Below are 19,563 nucleotides of genomic sequence, written 5' to 3'. Positions count from 1 at the left end.
AAAATCAAGTCTTGCCACAGAAACAAATTAGTTGAGTATGGCTTGACAGTTGGATGTTATTCTGTCTGGGATGAGGAAGAGATGATCATGGGCTGCAAAATGAGGATGTTTATACAGTAACTAGAGAAAAGGAATTTAGAATTTACACTAAGGACAATTACCTCAGCAATTCATCCAGAGTTAAAGAACATTACCTCCTGTGGTTTAACGCTGCTTCCTAAGGACATTGCAGGCATATTCACTTTCACCCATTTATTTTCCTTTGTTCGCCATTGTTTACTTCTCTTTGAGACATATAGTATTGTTCTGTAGCATCAAACATATTCTTGTCTTTTTCTTTCTTTCTTTCACCAGTTATTTATTTCTATACATTTCTTTGCTAGATCTATAAACATGATCACAGCTGCTATGGCCAAGATATTTAAAATTTATAGTTTCTCTTTGATCCTATAAAATTTAGCTTCTACTTCTCTCATTACTCAGGAAACCACTTCAAGTTTACTGACATAAAAGCAGAACATGCTCTTTCATATGGATTTTCCATTCACTTGATGTTCCTTCATAACAAGTTATTGCCCTAACTTGTTGAGGTAGAGGGCAATAAAATTATATATGGTTAACTAGCCATTTTCCTGCAACAATCACAGGATAGGCTTACATCTATGACCTCAGCAAACACGTACTAGGCACGAGGGGAGCCTGGTATAAAAATTTTATTCTACCTGAAAAACAGTACAAAGGAGCTGCTTTTATTATGGCAGAAATGCATTCCCACTTTTCAAGACCTGAGTAGTCATTCAAACATAGCACTTCACATTTTTGTTATTAACAGTAGTACCAGTAGTACAATACGTGGACTACTTCATGATTTACTGACAATAATAATATTTAGATAGATTTTAATTCTACATCTTCAACCCAGAAGACTTGCAGTTCCAATCTTCCATATATTACAGGCATTTAAACTCAATGTGTCAACAGTGAGATTAGTTATCTCATTTCCTTCCACAATCTATTTATTCTCTCATTTCCCATCTTAGCAAATGACACCCCCTTCCAGACAGTTGTTCAAATTTGAAGGAAAAAAAAGGATTGCGGAAGAGAGGAAAGAAAAAAAGCAAATTTGATAACTCAGTGTTCCCTCACATACAATAACCAAGATCTCTTGATTCAATATCCTCAGAATATTTTGAATCTACTTACCTGTCCCTTTACTTTTTTTTTTTTTTTTTTTTTTTGAGCCAGTTTTACTCTGTCACCCAGGCTGAAGTACAGTGGCATGATCTTGGCTCACTGCAACCTCCACCTCTCGGGTTCAAGCGATTCTTCTGTCTCAGCCTCTCAAATAGCTAGAATTACAGGTGCACGCCACCACACCTGACTAATTTTTGTATTTTTAGTAGAGACAGAGTTTCGCCATGTTCGTTAGGCTGGTCTTCAATTCCTGACTTCAGGTGATCGACATTCCTCGACCTTCCAAAGTGCTGAGATTACAGGTGTGAGCCACCATGCCTGACCCTTTCTCCCCCTTTACTGATTTCTGTTCCTCTAGCTTGGGGTTCTACCATCACTTGCCCAAACAAGAGCAAAAGCCTTCTAATGAGCTGCTGCCTCCAGATTGCACCCTCTAACCTGTAGCCCTAATTTCGGTCTGAATGACTGTACTCAAATAATCATCCCAGTAATCCTCTTTCCTGTGCTTGACTGACGTACAGCACTTTCCCTATTTGGACCATCTTCTCAGTCTCTCATGCGAAAATATCTGCAAATTCATTTCAAATTTTTTTTTTTTACCCAAGATGGAGTCTTGCTCCAGGCTGGAGTGCAGCCCTGAGATCTTGGCTCACTGCAACCTCCGCCACAGCCTCCAGAGTAGCTAGGATTACAGGTGTCCACCACCATGCCCAGCTAATTTTTTGTATTTTTAGTAGAGATGGGGTTTCACCATGTTGGCCAGGCTGGTCTTGAACTCCTGACCTTGTGATTCACCCACCTTGGCCTCCCAAAGTGCTGAGATTACAGGTATGAACCACCACACCAGGCCTTAGTTTCAAAATCTACTGTTACAAATTTTCTTATACTAACCACAATTTATCAAACACTTTATCCCTCATACCCATACTCACGCTACAATATTTTACACTTAGTACATACAGTCTTTCCAACATTGCACATGCCTACCTCTATTAAGAAAATATATATGACTTTAGAATTTCTCCCTATACCCAATACCTAGTAGAGTTCTTTTTTAGCGAGTGTCAATAAATCGTTAAAAGCTCAATATATGTTTGATTCTTATAGTTATCAAGAGCACTGTCTTAGGAAAATGATAGAGCTGATTTTAAATCCTAGATCTAACATGGGTTGTGTAACCCTGCAGAAGTTATTATTTCTCTTAAGTTCACCTTCTTCTATGTCGGGAGAGATGAAGCAGTCTGTGAAGTGTGCTGCACTTGAGTGAATGGCTCAGGTAAAGCACACCCAAGTCACCTTTATTTGGTACAGATGAGGAGGTATAGACAAAGGAGACAGGGGGTTGTATGCAATCCTTCAGGCCTTCCTCAAGCTCAGGGGAAACCTACTTTGTTGAACATGGACGGATGTCCTGTGGCTGTGATTCAGTAAAGAAACCCCACCCACTCACAACACCACTTTTCCTTTTAATAGAGATTGCGAGAGAATGGTTTTGTATGTCTGGAGAAAACCCAATCTGATCTTGGGCCTGTGCTACTTAAGGGAGCTGCAGACAAAATCTCGCAACGGGATGCTCGTGATGATAGGAGCTACAGCCTTTCCTTCTGAGGGTGAGGAATGCCGGTAGTCCCAGCTATTCCTTTGCCATACCACTCAGACCAAACTATACATCTTATTCAGTAGACAATTCTGCTTGTCTCCTCTGACTCCTGCATGAAATGGCAATATTCATGTGCCTGCTTCCAGACATTGTCACGAACAAATCAGAAGATGTTTATTCTTTGCAGTCTCTGACATATGTTAACTATTTAATAAATGATGGCTATATAATATTGTTTTAATAAATTAATATATTGCAAAGCCAATGCTACGAATAAGTAGAAAATGTGAGCATGACTACGGTGTAATTGAGGTATTAAAGTCAATTAAAGTCAATTTGATCAAACACATTCCCATAAGATACTCATGCCCAACCCATTCTTGGGTTATTTTCTGATTATCTACAAGGATATTTGTCCATTATTACTTTTTCTCCTTTAATAATGGTTTAAAATTGCACAACCATCATTTGCCATTAACTCCTGCCATACTATTTCCCTATACGTGTTTAAGTTTGAATTTCAAATCCTATTGGCTCCTGGTACTACTACTTTAACCATGGGTCAATGTGAAAAGAAGATCAACCAAATACATGGACAGTATGCTCACCCCAAAGATAGCAAATGAAGTCCCAGCAAAAAGAATATTCCAGAGAGTTGCAGATCAAGAAAGGTGAGGCGGAGGTTTTAGCTATCATGAGTCACAGAGCAGCAGATAAAGAACCTGTACTTTAGTTATCACCACCATGTGGACATTAAACCTGGTGCTTTAGAGCCAGCAAAACAGCATTAACAGTCTCATTAAACTGTTGCTCTTAATGTTACGTTTGTTAACATTGAGTTTATTTCCTAGATTTAACGCATACTAAGTGTGTGGTATTGAACAAATTGCTTAGTGTTTCTAAGAACCTGTTTTCTCTCTAATAAATGGGTGGTTTGAGGATTAAATTATTAGTAAAATGTCTATGAAAAATTACATGCACAATAACTGTTAGCTATTTTTACACTGTGACAGACAAATATTTTACAAGATGGATGCTCTGAATAAGTGGAGAATATAACCATAAATAGAAAGCACTTTGAAATTTGTTTTACTAGTTGTCCATCATGTGGCATGAGCTCTGCTAAGCTCTATGATCCAAAGACAAATAAGAGTACTGTCCAATTCTAGTTTCCAGAATCAAAACTGGGGGTAGGATTTTTTTCTAATGCATTATTTTATTCAGGTGTTGTATTTGTAATGTGAAGAACTAACATGGAGTAGATAAGCTGGACTGTTAAGGCCAGGAAAGTCTGCAATTAAGGTTGACAGATAGTGAGAGGTTAGTTGGTCACTGACTCATCTCTATTATTCAACAACTAGAGGAAATGTTAACACGAGCGTGCTTTCTGGAGTTTGGCAAACTTGGCTGCAAATCCAGCCCTGCCACTTCCTGTCTGTGTGGCTGGAGCAGGTCAACCTCTCTGTAAGCTTTAGCTTTCTCATTTTCAAAGTAGGTAAATGGAGTAGCTACCTAGTAATATTTACCTGAGCTATTTTGAGGAATCATAAACTGCTTAGAATAGCGCATATAATATGCACTAAGAAAACGGTGCTATTTCTAGAATTACAGAAATTCATGTTATTAATATTACTATTAGTGTTACTGCTATTATTACTATTACTATTATATTAATACTTTTAGTATTATTCTGTAGGCCCTGGAGAAATCAGGTCTGTCAAAGATGTTTGATGGTAGAGATGGACACTGAGAACATCACGAAACACAGGAGAAGACCCATGCAAACCATGCAACGTGATCTCTCTGTCAGAGTTTAAACAACTCACTTGATCTCTTTATGACCTGCTTTCCTTTTATGTAAATAAAGTGAAGCAGAACTTAACTTGGCTTACATCATAAAGTGATAGCATATATGTGAAAAAAGCTTTAGTAGCTAAAGATAAATGTTTACTAGAGAAAAAAAACGATATTGTGAAATTGAGCAGTCCTTGGTTCTTTTCTAGATTACTTCATATGTGAGGCTCTGAGCAAATTACTGAATCTCTTCAAACCTCACACTGTTCATCTGATAATTGTTAATCATATTAACTAACTCACTGTTCTATAATAAAAGAGTATCTAACAGGATAATGTGGCTTGAGGTGTACTATCAATAACTCTTCGGTCCCTTCCCCACAAAAAATATATATAATAATACGCTTCATTAAGAAGAGACTAAGTGAAATCTGTGGTTTCTATCTTTTTTATGTGAAAGTATTTTAAACACATGTTCTATTCTGGCAGAGGTCTCTACTTTCTCTATTAATTTATACTGAGAGCATAGCATATTTAAAAGTGAATTGCATGACACTGTTTTTAGGTTAAAGAGAAAAATATTTTCACATTTTATAACAGATGACTGGTTAAACTAAATGGAACACTCTCCGTTTTATAAAACTCAGGATGCCTGAATGAAATTTTATCAAATATAACTCATGAAGGAAAGTCTAATACTTGAAAGTTAGAATCTAGTCAATAATATTCTATTTAAATAAATGCATTCGCATATATCAATAAATACCTATCTATCTATCTATCAAGTGCTTCCATCTCTGAATTAAAATGTTAAAGTCGAACACTAAAGTCAATATTAGCATGTAGGGGCACACACAAAAAAAGCTTTCCACAAAAATCATTCCTATTTTTTATATCTCTTTACATAGCTAAAAAGTCCATTTCAGTTTGCAGTTTGGCTTTTAAAACATCTCTTTTGATGTCTACGTCAGTGTGTTGGATAAACAAACACTTACTGTATGCACATCCAAACACTTCGATTCGCATTCCAATTCTGCCCTTGGGGTTCCATTCTAAAGGGATGAAGCGCAGAAATCTGGCTTTGATAGAAGGCTGGAGTCTATAGTACACAACACTGTCTGCATTTGCATTTCCCGAAAAACCCTACGAGAAAAGGGAAAGAAGGAAATCAATGTATATGCAGAATATCCGTTTCAGTTTGTCACCTATAATGTCTATGAGCAACGTGTGATCTGGATTTTACTATGAATGGCGCTACCTTCTACAAGAAAATCACATTAATAGTTACGTCATGATGTCTCTCCATCCACAGAAATTACTGTGGCTTAAACTTTTCTTTTTACTAAGAGAGTTGAAATTGTACCACCCCATTAAACCAGTTTTCAACCATGATACCTGCAATAAAGATTGCTTCTGTAAAGTGTAGATTAAACATAAAATTATACCATGTCTGTAGCACTTAACATTGTGAATAGTGCCAGAAAAAAGTGAGAAAATATTCTCCAAGGGTTGGAAAAATATTATCTGAGTCAACAAAGAAGTTGCTTACATCACTGATGAATCAACTTATGACATATTTTGCTTCTTTCACGTTCTCATCTTACTTATTAATATAAAGAAAAGTACCACCCAACATTGAAGTCCGAGCTACACTGTGGAAACAGGTTGTTAACCCTCAGCAGCATACCGCCATACACGCACATTCAAATCGTTAAGGGAGACTAGAAACAACAATAATTTGGAAAGACCTGTAATTAAACCTACGGACATTACAATTTTAAAGCTAGAGAAATCTAGCACAGTCAAATTGCAGATAAGGAAATTAAACGTCACCAAGGAGAGAAAAAAAATCCTCTCGTATTTGCAACCATTATATGGTAAGACTAGGAGCTATGTTTCTTCAATAAAATCAGGATGCATCTACCTAACACGTAGCTTACCTGTAACACCCACACACTGCAGCAAAGAGAATTTGATTCTCTTTGTCAATCAATCCCCTACCTCCTGCTCCCACCCCACCAGTACCCTATACACTAAGCAACTTTTGGTTTCTTCTACACAAGACACACATTTTTAAGACTACAGGTGGAGAAGTCAGCATGAAGCAGAAGTTATTCTCAATAACTTACATTTCATTTTTATTTCTCCTCCTCCTTGCCATGGTCCTCCTTTTCCTGTCCTCCATTTCTTTCTTTCATAATAAGGGAACATGCAACTACATTTTCAGGTTCATGATAGGTACCTTGCCCATGACTTGGTCAACAAATAAGTTCAACCTCATGTAGACTGCACAAGGCAAAGATGAATACACTAGAAACACCAGTACCCAGAGAGTCTGACCATTCACCTGTTTTTCTTTCTACTTCCCAAATATCCCTTTACTAGCATTTACCCAAACATTTTCTAATACATTTTTAAAAGATTGAGTGTTTTATAGTTAAATTAATTTCATTTTCCTTGTCAATCAATCCCCTACCTCCTGCCCCCACCCTATCAGTACGCTATAGGCTAAATGTTCAAGCTCACACAACACAGGAACATCTGTGATGGCATCTCCAAATTACATCCCAAATCAAGGCATCTTTATCTCAATTATGACCACTCAGTTCAACAAAGTATCACCTCACCAGAACTACCTTGATAGTCTCTTCCTGGTCTTTTTTTTTAAATATATATTTTACTGCATTTTAGGTTTTGGGGTACATGTGAAGAACATGCAAGATTGTTGCATAGGTACATACACGGCAATGTGGTTTGCTACCTCCCTCCCCATCACCTGTATCTGGCATTTCTCCCCATGTTATCCCTCCCCAACTCCCCACCCGCTACTGTCCCTCCCCTAGTTTCCCCCAACAGACCCCAGTGTGTGATGCTCCCCTCCCTGTGTCCATGTGTTCTCATTGTTCAACACCCACCTATGAGTGAGAACATGTGGTGTTTGATTTTCTGTTCTTGTGTCAGTTTGCTGAAAATGATGGTTTCCAGGTTCATCCATGTCCCTACAAAATATACGAACTCATCATTTTTTAAGGCTGCATAGTATTCCATGGTGTGTATGTGCCACATTTTCCCTGTCCAGTTTATCATCGATGGGCATTTGGGTTAGTTCCAAGCCTTTGCTATTGTAAACAGTGCTGCAATGAACATTTGTGTACATGTGTCCTTATAATAGAACGATTTATGATCCTCTGGAAATATACCCAGTAATGGGATTGCTGGGTCAAATGGAATTTCTATTTCTAGGTCCTTGAGGAAGCGCCACACTGTCTTCCACAGTGGTTGAACTAATTTACACTCCCACCAACAGTGTAAAAGTGTTCCCACTTCTTCACATCCTCGACAGCATCTGTTGTCTCCACATTTTTTAATGATCGCCATTGTAACTGGTGTGAGATGTTATCTCAATGTAGTTTTGATTTGCATTTCTCCAATGACCAGTGATGATGAGCATTTTTTGATATGTTTGTTGGCCTCATATATATCTTCTTTTGTAAAGTGTCTGTTCATATCCTTCACCCACTTTTGAATGGGCTTGTTATTTTCTTGTAAATCTGTTTTAGTTCTTTGTAGATTCTGGATATCAGCCCTTTGTCAGATGGTTAGATTGCAAAAATTTTTTCCCATTCTGTTGGTTGCCAATTCACTCTAATGACTGTTTCTTTTGCTGTGCAGAAGCTCTGAAGTTTGATTAGGTCCCATTTGTCTATTTTGGCTTTTGTTGCCAATGCTTTTGGTGTTTTAGTCATGAAGTCCTTGTCTATGCCTATGTCTTGAATGGTTTTGCCTAGATTTTCTTCTAGTGTTTTTATGGTGTTAGGTCTTATGTTTAAGTCTTTAATCCATCTGCAGTTAATTTTAGTGTAAGGTGTCAGGAAGGGGTCCAGTTTCTGCTTTCTGCACATGGCTAACCAGTTTTCCCAACATCATTTATTAAACAGGGAATCCTTTCGCCATTGCTTGTTTTTGTCAGGTTTGTCAAAGATCAGATGGTTATAGATGTATGGCATTGCCTCAGAGGCCTCTGTTCTGTTCCATTGGTCTGTATCTCTGACTGGAAGCATTTCCTTTGAAATCTGGCACTGGACAAGTATGCTCTCGCTCACTCCTATTCAATATAGTATTGGAAGTTCTAGCCAGAGCAATCAGGCAAGAAAATGAAATAAACGGTATTCAATTAAGAAAGGAGGAAGTCAAATTGTCTCTATTTGCAGAAGACATGATTGTATATTCAGAAGACCCCATAGTCTTAGCCCAAAATCTCCTGAAACTGATAAGTAACTTCAGCAAAGTCTCAGGATACAAAATCAATGTGCAGAAATCACAAGCATTCCTATACACTAATAACAGACTTAAAGAGAGCCACATCAAGAACAAACTGCCATTCACAATTGCTACAAAGAGAATAAAATATCTAGGAATACAAGTAACAAAGAATGTAAAGGACCTCTTCAAGGAGAATTACAAACCACTTCTCAACGAAATAAGATTGGACACAAACAGATGGAGAAACAGTCCATGCTCATGGTTAGGAAGAATCAATATCGTGAAAATGGCCATACTGCCCAAAGTAATTTACAGATTCAACGCTATCCCTATCAAGCTACCAATGACCTTCTCTACAGAACTGGAAAAAACCACTTTAAACTTCATATGGAACCAAAAGAGAGTCCACATAGTCAAGTCAATTCTAAGCAAAAAGAATAAAGCTGGAGGTATCACACTACCTGACATCAAACTATACTACAAGGCTACAGTAATTAAAACAGCATGGTACTGGCTCCTGGTCTTTTTTAATATCTTGTTCTTTGCCATCACTCCCAGTCTCTTCCCCTCTGAGCACACAGTAACACTTGTGAAGGTAAATTAAACTCTGCCATCCTCACGGCTTCCTTTACCACTTAGAACAAAATCTAAACTCCTTATCCAAACAGTCTTTAGCAACCACCTCCATTATGCTCTAACCACACTGGACCTTCTTGAAGAAGCCAAGTTTAGTCCTCTCAGGCATCTGCACCAGCAGTCCATTCTGCTCTGAAAGTTCTTTCCCCAGATCTTTGCATGCCCAGCTTCTCTTGTCATTTTAAGCCTTGACTAAAATATTACCCCCAAGACAGGCCCTTTCGGATCAGTCTCTAAAGTACTGGTGTACTTGATGCCCCCTATAAATATCTTCCTACTTTCTCTATATTTCTCATATTTTGGGGGGTTTCTCTCATTTGATCATTATCTGCCTGTTTATCTTATCCTCCTAGAAAACAAACTCTACCAAAGCAGGGAGGTTTATTGCTTTCCATCCATAATACCTAGAACATTGCTTGGCTCAAAGTGGTTCTCAATGAAATATTTGTTGAATGTTTATGTTGGGGAAAGACTGGGCTTAAAAACAAAACAAGTTGAACAGATATCTCAATTACAGGGACCCTCAGGCATGTCGTGCTAATGTGCAAATTTCAGTGTATCAGCCCATGACAGGGACACTTACCTAGAACATCTCAAACATATTAGGCCACAGAACTGTCCCACTCTGTTTTTGCTGTTGATGCTGCTGTTGTTTTGCGGAGCACATTTTCAGACTAGTGTTTCCCAGAACATAAATAGAAGAACATTGTTTAATTCCATGGATATTTAGACTCTGATAACCAGACCCTTAGAAGGTTCCATTCTGTTTCAATGAATAAAATTTTTTGTTGAGGTTTTGTAAGAAAGGTTAGCTGTTTTCTATATTGCACTAACCAAACCTCATTCCCACCCAACCTCGAGAGCACTACAGTCTCAATTTCTATGGAAATCCTGATGATGTGCCTAAAAATTTGATCTGTTTATTTCAATTTTTCCTTTACAATGGCTGATACGGGGCAATGTTTCCCAAACAGACTGCACATTAAAACTCTCAGTGCTCAGACCCTGAGCATTGTTTCTTTTCTCTCTTTCTCTTTGTGTGTGTGTGTGTGTGTGTGTGTGTGTGTGTGTGTGTGTATGCTTATTTTTTATTTTTTTTATTTTTATTTTTGGCGGCGGGGAGGACAGAGTCTCTCTCTGGTGCCCAGGCTGGGGTGCAGTAGCGGGATCTCAGCTCACTGCAACCTCCGCCTCCCAGGCGCAAGCGATTCTCCCGCCTCAGCCTCTCAAGTAGCTGAGATTACTAGCCCCCACCACCATGGCCAGCTAATTTTTTTTGTATTTTTACTAAGACAGGGTTTCACCATGTTGGCCAGGATAGTCTTAAATTCCTCACTGCAAATAATCTGCCCGCCTTGGATTACCAAATTATTAGGATTACCGTCATGAGCCACAGTGCCCAGCCTGTATGCTTATGTCTTTATAAACTTTCCAAATTACAGTAATGTGCATCCGAGGCTGAGGACCTTAGATCTTCTTATACTTTTGATTCTATTTCCTAGGTGCCACTGGCAGACTAACACAATCCCTAATTATAACTTCTTGCAGAGTGAACAGCTGGATGAGTAATTAAATTACCCTCCAAAAGATCTCACATTTGTTTCAAAATTAATGTAAGTTCAATGATTCTGGCATCTTAAGGGACTGAGAGAAAAGATGCATAGTGACAGAGACAGCCAACAGTTAAATGGAATAAGACATTTGCAAATGACAGCCTTTCACTCTTCACTTGATAATTTATGAGTTATTTAAATTTCGAAGACATTAAGAAGAAATATGATAAATAGTTTATATTAAAAATATCATTGTCATATTCAAAAATTTTAGCAATTATCTCTTATGGAGGGTAAGGAAAATCGTGAGGTTGAGGATATGGGACTTACAGCATATTCCAGTCAAATCTAGATTTAATAGGCATATATTAATTTTACAATAATTAATAAAATAATGGTAAGAGACATAGGAGGAGTATATAGCAATATAGCAGACCAGAGCATTATTTAGTAGCACTCTGTATACCTTAAATAACTCTCTAATGCCAATGTTGCTTGGAAAAATTTTCAGTTACTATTTATTACATATATTAACTGATCAATAACATTCGCAATTTTTTGCTCCACTTGTTGAAATTTTTTCAGACATAACAAAGATTCTGCTTTGGATTTTAATATTTAATGGAAATTTTCAGAATGTTTGTAAATGATGCATGGGAGTGATGCTACATTACTTTATAAATGAAAAGTCCAGCTCATGCTATGGAGTTTCAAATGTATTCCTTTGCCTAGGAAACTTTCCTCAATTTGCTGTAAAGAATTGTTACATAACAATTCATACAGGAATGCATGGATTTAAATGTCTTTTAATCTTTTTTAAAAAATAATAATTTTATTACAGGGACATTTACGTCTTCCTTTAAAGATTCTGAACTTTAGTATATGTCAGGATTACTTGAAGTGTTTTTCTTAGAAATGAATCTTGCACCTCTGTACTAAACTTGTGGGTAGGGCCCTGAAATCTGCATTTCTAATGCATGCCAAGCTAATTTTGTGCTTTGGGTCTTTATCTCACTCTTAAAGTATTCTTCTGGTTTGTGTATAAATCCTGCTCTTTTTTTGTTCCCTATATTATCTTAAAACTTTTCAGAGAAAAAAAAATGTGAGAAGGTCTCGCTAGGGCTAAATGCCAAACATAGAAATAAACAGTGTCTTAGTCCATTCAAGCTGCTATTTTTTAAAGTCATAAACTGAGTATCTTATAAACAACCAAAATTCATTTTTCACAGTTCTGGAGGCTGAAAAGTCCAAAATCAAGGTACCAGCAGATTAGGTGTCTGGTGAGGGCCCACTTCATGGTTCATAGAATGCCAATTTCTAGCTGTATTCTCACCTTGTGGAAGGGTGAATGGGCTCCTTTGGATCTCTTTTATAAGGAAATTAATTGTATTTCCATGACAGACCTCCTGACCTAATCACCTCCTAAAAGGCCCCACCTAATACCATCTTGTTGAGGATTAAGATTTCAATAAATGAAGTTTGAGGGGACACAAACATTTGGACCATAACAACTAGTGATTGTGATGTATATTATCAATTTAAATGCTTTCAATGTGAAAGTTAAGGGTTCAGCATTAGGTATTAGGTGGCTTTAATATTTGCATCAACTCTGTGAAGTAGCTATTTTTGTACCCACTTTACAACAGAGGAAAATGAAAATTATAGAGGTTATGTGCCTAAAGTCACACAGCTAGAAAGTGGCAGAGCAAGGATTTAATTCCAGGCTTTTCTGACTCCAAAGCCCATAATTTAACTAAGCCATCAAAAGGCATCACTTCAACAGAACATGAAAGCAAACAACTTACCCTAGAGGAAATTTAATATTTTATCTGAAGCTTTTTTCATTTTCCCTCATAATTTATATTTAAAACCTTTTACACATTTTAGAATAATGCAACTTAGGTTATTGTTGAACTGGGACTCAGCTCTACCAGTTGACTTTTACAGACAAAAAGATTTTCTATTAAACTTTACATCCTCCCAAAATTATTGGAGTCAAATAAATGATAAACACGCAATAATCAATAAATAGTACCCTCCTAATAGACATAGAATATAAAGAAATATGTTACCAAGTACATAAAATATCTAGAAGTAAAATGAATATTATATATCTTATGTAATAAAAACCATAAAGCCTTCATTGTATTTTTCTTTTCTTTTGGACTTGGTGATTTCCAAATTCAATGAGGTGTTCATAGATGGTTTAGAAACGTATTTTAACCAAGATAATTTATGGAGTTAATGAATTAAAGTTTCTCATAGGATTTTAAGTATTTCCAAAGTGATTCTAAAGTTTATGAAGAGATATAATAGCACTAATTTCTTTTTCAAATATTAATTGAGCAACTCATGTATAAAAGCCAAGAAGTATAAAGGGAGATGCCCATATGGCAATTTATAAGAAGCTCTAAAACGTCACTATAATAAATCAGAAACATGGGACCTGTTGCATGTAGTTGCATAGCAGACTCTGCAATTATATAAAAATCAGTCGAACTCCAGCCAAAATGAACAGCAGCATGAGCAGAAGTTTAATAGAAAAAAGAGGCAAACGTGAAAATCCCCTTGTCGTTAATAACCTCACTTATTGTGAAAATTCTTGTGACTACATGTGCCCTACACATGAACTATTTTCAAATACAACTCATTTTGACATAGTTAGCTGACATGCACGTGCTAAATAAATCATAGTAACACGCTGTCAAATAGAAATGATTTTATAAATAATTTTATGATGTCAGATATCTTTATTAAATGTGCCTCCCAAAAGGTTGTCTAGTCTAGAAAAGCACATAATAAAAGCAAAGAGAAATAAGAACTACTAAAAAGTGGAAAATTTGCTAACTGAAACCCAAATAAAAATAACTTTTTTTGAGACAGAGTCTCGCTCTGTCACCCAGGCTGGAGTGCAGTGGCATGATCTCGGCTCACTGTAACCTCCGCCTCCCAGATTCAAATGATTCTTCTTCCTCAACCTCCCAAGTAGCTGAGACTACAGGTGTGTGCCACCATGCCTGGTTAATTTTTGTATTTTTAATAGAGACAGAGTTTCACCATATTGGCCAGGCTGATCTCGAACTCCTGACCTTGTGATCCACCCACCTTGGCCTCCCAAAGTGCTGGAATTATAGGTGTGAGTCACTGCGCCAGGCCAAGAATAACTTTTAAACACATATTGAACAAGACATCAGGACAGTATCTTAAAAAGTTGATTCAGGCCAGGCATGGGGGCTCTCACCTGTAATCCCAGCACCTTGGGAGGCCGAGGCAGGCAGTTTACCTGAGGTTGGGAGTTCAAGACCAGTCTGACCAACATGGAGAAACTCGTCTCTGCTAAAAAAAAAAAAAAAAAAAAAAATACAAAATTAGCCGGGCATGGTGGTGCATGCCCATAATTCCAGCTACTCTGAGGCTGAGGGAGGAGAGTCGCTTGAACTTGGGAGGTGGAGGTTGCAGTGAGCCGAAATTGCACCACTGCACTCCAGCCTGGGCAACAAGAGCAAAACTCCATCTAAAAAAAAAAATTGATTCAATCTTGATTATAATTTATTTATTATAATAAGGAAATAGCAATGAGAATCCACTGATCAAATTAGAATGTTACGTTTTGAGCTGCACATATAATAAATCTCAATTTTCAAAATTAAAGGGAATGGAATTTTATTAAATAAAATCAGTCTCTACCGCCTTCCAAAAAATATTGAGTATCATTAAAATATTTATTTGAAGGTACATGAAATTATTAATGATAACTTGATGAGGCCCCTTGTGTGAATCATTATATTAGAATCTATGGAGATACAAGTCATAAAATATACTGTTTAGTACCTTTTGCTTAAAAGGATTTGAATTCTCAACACAGAAAGATCAAATAGCTAGAAGAGAAAAAGGCACATGAAAGATGCAAACTTGGCTGTAATCTGTAACTATTGTTGAAACACAGCAATAAATTGTTATATGAGAGATATGTGGACAAGTCATAAAGTTTACATTTATATTAGGATATTACAGGTACAATTTTGTAGAGAAATTTTTATTGAGATGGAAAATAACCATAAAAATTCATATTATGGTACCGCTAGACTGAAAATTCTGAACCCTCCTTTTGGAATGAAAAAAAAAGGAGTTGAAGAGCTAAACATATAATGAAATATTAAATGTCCAAGATCTAGAAGAAGAAAACCCACGTTTGAAGCTTTCTCTTTAGTGATAACTAAAGGATTTCTGAAGAGGAGAAACAGAAGCGAGGTAGTGTTTTTGTTTTTGTTGTTGTTGTTTGTCTTTGTTTGTTTTCTGAGCAGTTTTCACGGGGTTAGGGACAAAATTCTAGTTCTAGAGCCCTTAAAGATGAGAATATTTTACAGGCTTCTATAGGCTTTTTGGAAGAATTTGGAGGATCTACTTTTTAGGATAAAGGGAAAGCCAGAGGTGGACCAACAAAAAAATGGAGATTAAAAGTAAACTTCCCATCTTCCCAATCTATGGGGAATTATACTGAGATTGTCAGAGAGGTTCAGTGTTTCTGGTTGCATGTACAAGTGCCTTTGTAGAAAGATATCCTTCTAGGCCCAAAATCATCTGTTCATTTTTTTTTCTTATGTAGTGTCCTATGCATATTTAAAAATAATAAAAAAGCAGCAAAACCTATTCTTAAAGGGAAATTTATATTTAGCTCCTATAGAATATACATTATTATTATATATATTCTACAGAATATACACATTATTCTGTTAGAATATATTAGTATATATATATTAAAGTATTTACACACACATGGTACTCTACTCATCTCAGAGTGAAACACTGCTCTACACTGCACCACAAGAACAAAACAAACAAACTAGAAATCAATAACTTTTCTTAGACCCATCAGAGAACTGAGCTTTCATGGTGCTATAGAATAAATTGCACCCTCTCAAAATGCATATGTTCAAGTCCCAACCCATGATGTGACTATATTTGGAAATGAGGTGTTCGGCAGGTAATCAAATTTTGATAAGGTCATGAGGGTTGGGCCCTTATTAGGAAATTAGTGCCCTTATAAGAATAGGAAGAGAGATCAGATTTCTTTTTCTTCACCGTGTGCAGATACAGCAGAGAGATAACTATCTGTAAATCACATATAGGACACTAACCAAGAAGTGAATTGGCTAGCACCTTGTTCTCAGACTCCTCAACCTCAAAAACTGTTAGTAATAAATGTCTGTTGTTTAAGCCACCCAAACGATGGTATTTGTTATAGCAGCCCAAGCAAGTACACATGACACAATACCATGCTGAAATCTAGAGGGACGAGATCACCCAAAGAGTCAGAGCTGAGATCCGTCCACCTGGAACAAAAGCCTCTGGCACCAGAAACAGAAGGAACACTTCTATGGTAATTTGGATGAATGAAACTGAGTGTGGACTAGCATGAGAGTAAGAAGTTCCCGACTACAGTCTAAGAGGGCTCCAAATTTCTGTGGGCTTTACCTCCGAGAACCCATCCATGCATTCTCTGAAGATTAAAAAAAAGATTCCCTCCTGGCTCTGGCAGGAAGCAGGATAGGGAATCATTGGGAAGTACGCTCAGTTATCTTCATAACAAAGTTCTCTTCTCCCAAATAAAACACTGTGCTGGAACCTCTCCCAATTGGAGGACAGTACTTCTCCTATTCCAGCCTCCCTACCTTTCCTGTCTTACCTAAGGGAAAAAAGGCAACAGGAGCCAGAGCTTCACAGAAATAGACTGGAAACCCAGTAAACAGGAAAGAAAGTAGAGGACTGGAAGTAAAGAAGCTATATCACTAGATAAATGTTTGTGAAGGTCACAGTTCTGAGACAATAACCCACTGAAACACTGAAATTGAATTGGAATATTACAGAGCATTGCTCTTCTCTCATATTACACCACCACACAATAGGAGTCCAGTGCAATAATACTGAATAACAATTGAAAGACCTAAAAAACAAAGACTGTCTCTGAGGATAATTTAAGTCAATGGAGAAATAGAAACAAGGGCATTAGATGAACTGGAAGCATCTGATACCTATAGCACCTATAGCAAACATAAAATATAACCCAATTGTTAGCCAGAGTAATGTAAATCTTTATACTAACAATCTATTCGCCTTAGTTTCTATTGCCAGATATAGGACATTATGGTTTCGATGAAAAATTACAAGGAATGCCAAAGTAAGGAAAAATCCCCACACTCTGCAGAGATAAAACAATCATCAGAACAAGACTCACATATGCCACAGATGTTGAAAATCAGATAAGGTTTTAAAACAACTATGATTAATATTCTAAGGGGTCTAATGGAAAAAAGCACACAACATGCAAAAACAGATGGGTAATGTAATCAGAGAGATGAAAACTCTACAAAAGAATCAAAGAGAAATGCCAGAAATTAAAAATGCTGGAACAGAAATGAACAATGCCTTTGATGGGCCCATCAACAGATTCAACACAACCAACAAAACATCAGTGCTTCAAGAAAAGAAGATACAAATTTCTCAAGCTGTAATATAAAAACAAAAAGAAAAAAAAGCAGAAGGTAATATCAAGAATTGCGGGCAATGACAAAAGTTATAACATATGCATAAGTGAAATACCAGAAGGAAAAGATAACAGATCAAAGAAATATTTGAAGTCATAATGGCCAATAACTTTTCAGTATTAATGACAGACACAGAACTGTAGATCCAGGAAGGTGAGAGAAAAAAAATGAAGGTTAAAAAACAAAATAAAAACTATGCTGAGTCATAACAGATTCAAATTACAGAAAACTCAAGACAAAAAGAAAATTTTGGAAGAAGCAGAGGGCATGAGAAGGTAGATACATTACTAACAGAGAAAGAAAGATAAAAATTTCCATTAAAGCATTGAAAGAAGTAAAAATAAATCTAGAACTCTATATCCAGAGAAATTACCCTTCCAAAGTGAAGGAGAAATAAAGACTCTCAGGTAAACAAAAACTGTGGAATGCATTGAGAGCATTCCTACCCTGTAATAAAAGTTAGAAGAATGTCTTCAGGCAAAGATTGAAATAAATAACCCAAGTTTTCATCTTAGGTTATTAGAGAATTTAGAATTGAAGTCTAAAGAATGCAGAAGAAAAGAAATGTTAAAAATCAGAGCACAAATTAATAAAATTGGCAACAGCAAGATATTAGAGAAAATTTAAAAAACCAAAAGGTGGTTCTTTGAAAAGTTTTCTAAGATTGATAAACCTCTAGTCATGCTATCTATGGGGGAACAAAAAGAGAAAGAAAAGACCCAAATTATCAATATCACAAATGAACGAGAAGTCACCAATATTGAGCCCATGGATATCAGAAAAAGACAGAAGATAAATGAGTTAAGGACAGAAGTTAAGACACTAAGGGAAAAAATACAGCAAATGAAAGCCAAAAATGAAAAAGAATTTTAAAAATGAATGAATACATGACAAAAATAAGGCAGAGTTAAAAAAAAACAGCATATCTATACAATGGGAAAGTACTCAATAATAAAAGAAACAAACTGATGATATACTCAACAACACAAAACAATTTAAAAAATATTTTGTAGAATGAAACAGAAATAAAAGCGAACCCTAGATTATTTCATTTACATGAAATTCTGGAATAGTAAAAATCCTCTATAGTGATAGAAAGCTGATTATTTCCAGGGTCAAGGTGTGATGAGGGTTGTCTACAAAGGAACATAAAGGAACTTTGTTGGGTGTTGGAAACATTCTAATTCCTTTTTGTGGAATTAAAAATGCTTACATTTATCAGAACTCATCAATTTCTGTATTTTACTTGGGTTCATTTTATATCAACTAAATACTTTCTCAATAAAACTGATTTTAAAGGTAATCAATAGCATTATACTATAAAACATGTATAAATTCAATGTATTATTGGACTTTGAATTCTAATTCCAATAATAAATTTTAAAAAGATATTTTTACAGTACAAGCAAGTCAAATAACCCATGATTATTTTACGATATTACAGAACTTCTAAATTGTGTTAGATAAGTTCATTTAAGTTCTATTTAAAAACAAACTCCTTATTGATTATAAATATATTTTGTAGAATCTTTGAAGAAAGTCATGCAATATTAGGTATGTTTTAAAATAATCTAAGCAGGGAAGTAGTAAGAAGATATACAAATGAGGAGACAGTGGTCATATGTATCAAATAGCATTACAGCGCAATTCTATATTTCATCTGTTGTGTTTAGACAACATACTTCAGAAATACATTTGTGCTATAAATCTGAAAGAAGATACGCAAAATTTGGAGGAATTGTGTTTATTCTGAATGTTGGAAATTCAGACTATTGTAATTATTTTTCACTTTGATTTCTGTAAATTCTTCTTTCTACAAGACGTATTATTCCTCATATGAATAATTACCAAAATTGGGGGAAAAAACCCCTAAGTTGGTTTTTGAAAAAAAACATTTAAATGGATTACCCGCATTCCCTGTGATGTGCTGATTTCACATGCATGCTTGTATGAAAACATTTCATGCACCCCAGAAAAA

General features: G+C 36.2%; 1 protein-coding gene across 1 annotated transcript in view; it reads right to left on the bottom strand.

Moving 5' to 3' along the window:
- CNTNAP4 (contactin associated protein family member 4) overlaps window positions 1-19,563 on the bottom strand; it is a 283,179-nt gene that overhangs the window by 133,433 nt on the left and 130,183 nt on the right. The window contains exon 4 of the mRNA XM_021672603.2: window positions 5,584-5,731. Within this exon, the coding sequence (XP_021528278.2) occupies window positions 5,584-5,731 (148 nt within the window). The remainder of the gene's footprint in view (window positions 1-5,583; window positions 5,732-19,563) is intronic.

The sequence above is a fragment of the Aotus nancymaae genome, unplaced genomic scaffold (genome assembly GCF_030222135.1).
Source record: "Aotus nancymaae isolate 86718 unplaced genomic scaffold, 86718_ANA_hifiasm-v0.15.2.pri h1tg000030l, whole genome shotgun sequence".
In the NCBI taxonomy this organism is placed as follows: domain Eukaryota; kingdom Metazoa; phylum Chordata; class Mammalia; order Primates; family Aotidae; genus Aotus; species Aotus nancymaae.
The sequence above is the reverse complement of the archived record's forward strand: the minus strand, read 5'-3'. Positions and strand labels throughout refer to the sequence as shown.